At 41.2% G+C, this 8,665-nt stretch overlaps 1 protein-coding gene across 1 annotated transcript; it reads right to left on the reverse strand.

The window, feature by feature from the left end:
- Nucleotides 1–3,554: 3,554 nt before the first annotated feature.
- Nucleotides 3,555–6,787, reverse strand: TMEM252 (transmembrane protein 252). Its single transcript, XM_041426910.1, has 2 exons — nucleotides 6,447–6,787; nucleotides 3,555–4,652 (listed from the first exon to the last, which is right to left on the reverse strand). Exons 1-2 carry the CDS (start codon nucleotides 6,785–6,787, stop codon nucleotides 4,409–4,411), a joined length of 585 nt encoding a protein of 194 aa, XP_041282844.1. The 3' UTR covers nucleotides 3,555–4,408.
- Nucleotides 6,788–8,665: the final 1,878 nt, after the last annotated feature.

Genomic DNA, 8,665 nt, shown 5'->3' on the forward strand with positions numbered 1-8,665 from the left:
AGATCCTTCTCTGTGTAGCTGTTTTCCAACCCACTGGCCCCAGCATATATTGCTGTCTGGGTTTGTTCATCCACAAGAGCAGGACTTCCCTTTGTTGAACTTCAATATTGTAGAAGGTTGTCAAGTTGGTTAAGCACAATTTACCTTTCATAAGTCCTTCCTGATCCTAATTACTTTCTTGTCCTTGGCTTTGGCAAGGGTTTCCAGCATTGGCTATTCCATCACTTCCCCAAGAACTGAAGTGAGGCTGACCAGCCTCTAACTCTCAGATCCTCCTTCTTTCAGGGACAGGAGTGATATTTGCTGTCTTACCTCAGGGACCACTCTGGTCACGCACAATCTTTCCAAGGCAGTACAGGGTAACTTGCAGTACCATGACTCAGCTTCTTCAGCTCTGTGCATGCCATCCTAAATAATTCCATGGATGTGTGTATGTCCTATTTTTTTCAAGTACTTCCTGACCTTTTTTTGCTCCATCCAAGGAAAGTCTTCCTTGCTCCATATTTTTGGTCTAGTGTCAAAGGCCTTAAAATTCCTGAAGGCTGCTTTTGCCAGTAAAGATAGGCAAAGAAGGCAAAGAAGGCATTGAGCACCTCAGCCTTTTCTATGTCCTCTTTCAACTCATGTAGCTGTAGAAACTTTCCTCATTACCCTTCCCATTTCTCATCTGTCCTAGTTTCAGCCCATACAGAGTTGTTTTTGCATTTGCTGGGATGGAGGTATGGGAAGGTCAAGAATGCTGGAGCCATATGGATGTGTACAGGTGATTTTTTCTATACTAGTCATGTCATCACTGTAGTGCATGGCTTTGGGTAGAATAAAAGGCAGAGTGGAAAGACAGACATTTTTGTTCCCTCTTTACCTGTGAAAGCAAAGTGCTGAATAGAGTGATGCAGTTGGTGTGGTCTGGATGGAGCCATGTGGACTGGCCTGGGAGATTTGTCCATCATTGTTTTCCATTGTCTCAGACGTGGGACAAAAACCCCCACATTAGCTGTGGTAATGTCCACCCTTTTCTCCTTTGTCTCTGGAAAAGCCACATGGCCACCAGGGATGCAGTAACACCCACCATTTTTCTCCTTTGTCTCAGGAAAAGCTCCACATTGCTGGCTATGGTAACAATGGGATAGGTGGACTTCCATAAGCATTTTTGGCATGTAATCACCCTCTTTTATGTATTGTTAGTATTGTTGCTGTAACTGTTTGTTTTCCTTATCTTATTACTGTTTTTCCAGTAGATTGTTGTCTCAACCCATAATCTCTCTCTTTTTGTCCCTTTCTCACTGGAGGGGATCAGGGAAAGGGAAGTGGCTGTTTGGAGCCTAATTTCCAATTGATCTTAAACCACAACATCACCTCGTTCAGCTCCAGCTGGGCTTTGGCTTTCCTCATCTCATCCCTGCATGATTGTACAGTGCTCTGCATTCCTCCTAATTCAGCTGTCCCCACTTCCGCCTCTCCATACATTTCCTGTTTATATCAAGTTTAGTCAGGAGCTCTCTGGCCATCTGTGTAGGCCTTTTGTTGCCTTTGTTTGAACTCTGCATATCAGGTTGAACAATTCCTGAGCATAAAGGAGGTGATCTTTGAAAATTAAACACCTGCCCTGGACTCATCCTTTCTCCAGGGGCAGAACCCATGTGATTCTTCCAAGCAACTCTGAAGATGTTAAAAGTCTGCTCTGCAAACTTCAGTTCCATTCTTTGCTATTCTCCCACCTTTCAAATTTCTGAATTCACCATCTCATGATCCCTGCAGCAAAAACCTTCACATGCCCACACATTTCTTCTGGTGTTGTGAGTGCCAAGATTGGCTTCTCAGTCACCAGTGTCAGGAAGTTGCTTGTCAGTGCACTGAATCTGTTCTGTTCTCAAGCTTTAGTTTGACCAGTTAATATCCTTCAGCCCAAAGAAGATTTATTTTAATGTAAAATTTCCACCTACTACTTTTGGCAAAGATAAATTCATGCTGTTAAATACAATCAAAAGCAAAGTGTTTAAAGCCTTTTGCTGCCTTAAGATTGTTGACATTTTTGAGCTCATTGCCCATGCCATTTTGCATTAAGTTCATAATCATTAGCTGAAAAGAGAAACTTAAAACTAGATTGTATCAAAATATTAGGTATTAATGTGAATGTTCTCCCTATCTCAGTAACTTTTTTGTGTCAAATATTTTATTGCATACTGCATGTTGAAGATGCATTTATCCTCAGTTTCACATTTTTGGATCCAGTATGGCCTCACAACATCTGCAAAAGGCTGGCAGTAAAGAGGGGCACTGCAGGACTCTTGTGGAATTGGAAGAAAGGAAAGAACTTTCTGGTTGTTCGTAAATGTATGTAGAAATGCTCTGAATGCATTTCCTGTAGCAAACCACTCCAAGAGCAAACTTCAGTGATAATCCTGCAATACTTGCTCTTGGTATGATCCAGAACTGTAGTCCCAGCCATTTTCCACTCTCTCAGTCTTGCTTTAATATCACCTAGTGTAAAAGTTAGATTTCCATAGGGAAAAGAGAAAGAAAAAAAAATAAAAAGCTAAACATGGAGAGGACATGGTGGGCTATCTCCTGGTTGATCAGTCTTACCTGCTGTGATTGATGCCTGCACTAATACTTGCACAATGCTGGCTGCCTTCAGAATCTGCGACTCTGGAGTAAAGAAGCAGGAGATTTTGGAGGATGCATATGGTGATGCCAGGAGGTAAGGCCATAATGAGGCCACTCAAGCAGATCCTCTCTTTAACTGTTTCGGAAATAATGTGTTGTGTTCCTCTGATTTTTATTGTTCTCTGTGGTGTGCTGCTTCTCAGTCGCTTTGAAAAATATTTATGTCTTCTGTCTCTTTCAGGGACTCTTTTTTTCTCCCTCTGAGTAGTTTTCTACATTTCTAATCCCCAACTTGTCCTGAAAGGATTTTTCTTCCTCTGTAGCTTGTCCACCCCTTTTTAATCTTCTTTCCTTTCTACTTACAACAACTGAAGAACTGAAGAACATCCATGAAGGACGAAATTCTTTGAAAGACAAAACTGACGCAACTGTCAGTTCTTTGGCCTTAGCAGTGGCTACTACCATGGCTTGCATGTAAAGCTGTAATGCTTGACTTGTAGTCTTACAGTACATGAACATCTGGAAAGTGTGATAGCTTTTCTGTCTCACTGGTGTGTAATAAAACCAGGAACAGGTTGCCTAGAGAGGTGATACATGTCCCACTCCTGGAAAAATTAAAGGTCAAGTTGGACAGTGCTCTGACCAACTGATGTAATTGAAGATGTACTTGCTCAGTGCAGGGGCTTGGGCTAAATGATCTTCTCTAATCCAAACCTTCCAACCCAGAAAGAAAAATTCCATCCAAAGTAAACATCAGAGTTGAAGTCTGAGCGAACCTTCATGAAATTCTTCTTGCCATCTGGAATTACAGATGACGGTGGCCTGGATGCAAATTTGCCTCAGTGATTTTGTGGGAGGAAGGATACATGTAACAGAACAAGGATGAGTGCAAGCCAGTGTTTTTTCTGATGTTTGTTGCGTAATTATGAAGCCACTTGTGTCAGAAACAGAGTACAGGGTCCCTTTTTCAGTTCTCACAGTCTTGAGTAAGCTGTAACACAAGCAACTGCTCTTAGAATTGGCTCAGAGGAATCAGAGATTATTTTTCCTCCTGCAATTGATAGTTCTCTCTGAGGAGATGGAAGCATAACCAGAACTCTCTGTTTGGCAGCTAGGTGGTGTATTTTACTGTGCTCTTTTCCTGAATAATGGGCACCTTGTATCATAGAAGCAAATACAAAGCATTTGTTTTAAATACAAAATTTATTCATGAATTCACTAGTAAAATAGCAGTTCTTTTTACCCCCCACATAAAACAAATAACTTGAAAGGCATACAATACAAAAATAATTAGTTGCAACAGATAATCTGCAAATTTCAAACACAAGCTAAGTTAATAGGTTTCCCAAGTCAGTTAATGTCTGAAAACCAAAAATGAGAGCTTTCTTCTGAAACTCCTTATGAAGCAGAAATCAAGATTGATAATACCATGATAGTTCATTTATCTTGCAGTGTAAGAAACTCCTACTGCCAGAGATGGTGACTTTTACTAGACACAGCCTGAGCATTTCTATCTCTCTGGAGATTTATTCTAATTTGAAATACTGAGCTCATTTAGATATCCCCTCCAACTCCACTCTGAGTCACAAATGATCAATGTTTTTCCTGGACAATTTCACTTTAAGTAGTGTTGCTATTAGCAATCAATGATACAAGTCTTCTTCCAGTTTTCCGTGCTCCGCAGATGCAGGATTTTACTGGCTGCCTGTCTCTCATGTTTTGACAGGTGTTGCTCTTCCTGAGGTCCTCTGGAAATCTGTATCCTGTTGGCAACCGATTTCTTGGATGAATAAATGAGAATTTAACCCCCTTCTGTGGGGTTTGGGTCTTGGCCAGCTGTTTGCTGCTGCTCCAGAGATAATGTGTATGGTGGTGGCTGTTCCTGCTCATTTGTTTCACTGACAAACTCTGCACTGCTTTCACTGTATGGAGGTGGAGGAATATTGATGAATTCTTGCTGTTTTAGTGTGGAGGCAACTGACAGTGGGGAGACAAGTTTTTCAGGATCTATGCTGTCTTCATAAGAGGGAGGGTAGAAGTCAGGCCTAAAAGACACACATCATGGTGAAGTGTGATTTGTCTCACAGAGCTTGATTAGATGCTTCGTCTGTTATGTTTCCAGAATTTAGAATGAGGCTTTAACTGTAAACAGACATCTAAGTGTGTTTAAAGAATGAAACATATTAATATAAAATGTAGGCACAACTGGTATCATTTGCCTTGTCTTTGTACAAAATGTTTTATTAAAACAGCATTCTAAAAAGATAAGCCTTCCCCATGAAAATTCCCAACCATGGCATACAAACACTCATTCTTGTGAGTATTTTAGTAAGTGAGAGAAAAGTTTAATTTGGAAGAAGAATAAGATCAGTGTTCAAAGTTATTTATTATTGCAATAACCATTGTTTTCCACAGTTTTAAAATAAATTTGATATGTTTCTGCTTATCTAACCAAAATTTACTGAATTTTGTTTTTATAGTGCCTTTAGAACACCCATTGTCGGTGTTTCCAGTATGGTTTCCACAACAGTCCAGGAAAAGAAATTTGTATCCAGTGACCATGTTAAAGAGTTTTGCCAGGCCTAGAGCAGTTTAACAAACTCTCTCTCTCAAAGCATTAGACTTTGTTAAGAACAAAATCACAGGGTCACAGAATGTTCTGGGAAGGGACCTTAATGATCATTCAGTTCCTGCCATGTGCAGGGCCACCTTCTGCTAGACCAGGTTGTCCATCCAACCTCGTCTTGAGCGTTTCCAGGGATAGGGCAGCCATGGCTTCTCAGGGCAACCTGCTCCAGTGCCTCACCACCGTCACAGTGAAGCATTTCCCCCCAATATTTAATATAACCTTTCTCCATTTGAAACTATTCCCCCTTGTCCTGTCACTACGTGTTCTTTTTTGATGTCCCTGTCCATCTTTCCTATAAGTTCCCTTCATATACATAGGGTGCTGTAGACTCACTGAAACCTTCTCAGGGCTGAATAACTCCAGCTCTCTCATCCTGTCATCAGAAGAGTAGTGTTCCATTCCCCTGATCATCTTCATGGTGCTCTTCTGGACCCACTGTAGCAGGTCCATGCCCTTTCTGTGCCAAGGACACCAGACCTGGATGAAATGCTCCAGGTGGGGACTCACAAAGTCACAGCCTAGGAGGAGAACCCCCTTCCTCAACCTGTTGGTCACACTTCTTTGGATGCAGGACACATTTGGCTTTCTGGGCTGCAAGTGCACATTGCTGGGTCACATTGACCTACTTCATCAACAACCCCCCGGCCAGGTTCTTCTCCCCAGGACTGTTCTCAAACCATTCTCTGCCCAGCTTGTGTTTGTGCTTCTATTTACACCAACCCAGATGCAGCACCTTGTGCTTAGCCTGGTTGAATTTCCTGAGGTTTTTAAATCGTGGACACAATTAGACAATAAAATTTGAGCAGGAGCCATATAATGAATGAGCGGAGGCCCCCTGCATACCTCAACTTGAACGCCTACCCCCCAGCAGCATTTTAATTGTCTGCTGAGATGGATCTCACTATGCTCCTGTGTGAAGTTGGAATAGCTGCACCTGCTGCCTCCATGCATGGCTTTAGAAGCTTGGGAAAGTCTGAAACTTTCTCTGTTTCATGTAGTATACCTTACCTTAGGTATTATTTGCATGAATGGCGTTTGCACATTGCTGCTTGCTCTAGCAAATAAAATTTCAGACTACAGCTCTCTCCACAGAAAAATAATAAAATGGCTACAAAATTTGCGTTTTGTAAAAACCTTGTATTGCTTCTTTCTTTTCACAATATGTTTAAAAAATAGCATCCCTCCCTCCCAATTAATCTGCAACACATACCTGTCTATGGTGCAGACATGTGGTTCTCTGTGGCTGGGATTTCGAATGAAGATGCCAGGGGCCCTGTATTTCAGGACTTCATGGAAAGTGCTCCAGAAAATGCCAGTAACAAGGAGACAGAGCCCCAGAGCTAACAGGCAATAAAACACTAGCTTGTTGCTCCCACATCTGCACATGGAGGAATTCATGGACATGCAAAGTACTCCCAGGCAAATAGTGGAGAAACTGAGTAAGAGCATAAAAAGACGAATGAAAGTAAAAAAACCTTTTGGCATCTTTTGCAGAAGACACAGCACTTGGTTTCTGTCTGCTGTTTGCTGGCTCTCTGCTGTACTTCTCATATTCATGTATGGGTACTTTATATGCTACAGGACCAACTGCCCTGTAGACAATTAAGAGAAGCAGGGAGTTTTAACCTACTCATTAACTCTTTTAAGACTTATAAACTCTTTTGAGATTAATTTGTAACCTTCTACTTACTTTAGGAAGGAAGCAGAAACTTCCTGAACCATCCCTTTGCCGCTGTAATCTCTGGAGTGTAAACTTGGACTGCTCCCTTCTTTGCATGATTTGCAGTGGTTTATACACTTCATTGCTTATGAATGAGACCTGTATTTGTTAAATTTGACTTGACTTTAAAAGAAAAACAACCAACAACCAGCAAAGATGCTCTTCATAGATCCCCATTAAAAGTTTGAAGGGAAAATATGCTTCATATAATTGCAGACATTGACATGGGAGGGGAATAGCATAGGTAAAAACTGTTGTTCTCTGTGGGGGGATGTCATCTCACCTTTTCTCTCTGACTTACCAAGATGAGGTAGCACTAAGGAATATTAGTGTCTGGCAGGAGTCATTCTAGGTTCAACAAAGGATTTACTTCTCTAAGCACTACATGTTGCCATGCAGTGCCTTGATCCCGAGAGCCTAGGAAGCTGACATGAAGCACTTGCATGACCTATGCAGTCCATAAAGCAGTCAAGCACCTCAGACTGAGACACAGGGCAGCCTTGAGGGGTGTCTTTGTGAACTCCCAGAAGCAGCAGAAGGCAATATGTCTCTTACTGAGCAGGTTTCCTAGATGTGGAGTTATCCAAAGATATACTGGGCTCTGACTAGCATTCTCAGCTTTCTCTTAGCTGCCTAACTTGAATAGTTATTATTGGATGGGTATTACAACAGCCAGCTCACACCTCCCTATACTGGTTTGTAAGGTTCAAGTTACAAAAACAGCAAAAAATTCAACTGCAAAAGCAACTGGTGACCTGACAAATAGATTACTTCCCTTAAAAGACCTGCTTCAGTGGAAAAGACATAAAGTGGAGCAGATTCCCACTAATGTGAGTTGCCACTCAGCATGGGGGCAGGTGCATGTTTCACGGGGATCGGGGGGGTGTTGTTCAGGGAAAACTGTTATTTTAGACACTGGCTTCACCAAATTCAGGTCTTTAAAAGAGGTGGCCTGGTTGTGACAGAGGAAATCGGTAACCAGGAGGGTAAAGCCATGTGTTGGGAGTAGGAATTTGTGCAGGGAAGGTGTGAGTGGAGCTGAGAACATGAGAGACAGGTGGAGCACAGTGAAATGGCAGAGTCAGTGCTGCTGGATGCCCACTCAACAGCAACAGCTGCTCTTCCAGAAACGTAACTGCAAAAGTGTACTGTGAAAGAAACACATTAAAATAAACTGTTTTTAAAGACAAGTAATTTACATATGCCTGATATGAAGTCCACCAGTTCATCTTCCTTCTGCTGCAGGACTGTTTACCAGGACACCTTTGCTCTGTTGTTTCAAATACTAACGAATGCTCTTCCTTCAATTTGTGTTCCAATAGGTAAACAGATCTAGCTGAATTTACAATAATCTTTTTTTCTGTATAATTTCTACTTTCTGCATATCTGTTAAACATTTTATTTTGCAAAACACTTTTTATTACTTCTGGATTTTTTGATGTTTCAGAACTTAACTCACCTAAATAGAAATATTGAGTTATTCATGACTGCTATCTAAAGTTCAGTTAATTAATGTAATTCACATCTTCTGTAATGCTACTCCTTCTGCTACAAGATGGTGTTTATGAAAGAATGATGTAGATAAAAATAATTTTTACTTCTTGTTTTCTGCATAGATCTGTACTCACTTGCCTGTTTGGTCATTGAAATTTATACCTGGAACATTATAGCATCATATCTGTGGTGATAAAGGATTAGTTAAATGTTAC

Source organism: Onychostruthus taczanowskii, unplaced genomic scaffold (assembly GCF_017590055.1).
Source record: "Onychostruthus taczanowskii isolate IOZ18803 unplaced genomic scaffold, ASM1759005v1 scaffold96, whole genome shotgun sequence".
Classification (NCBI taxonomy): Eukaryota; Metazoa; Chordata; class Aves; order Passeriformes; family Passeridae; genus Onychostruthus; species Onychostruthus taczanowskii.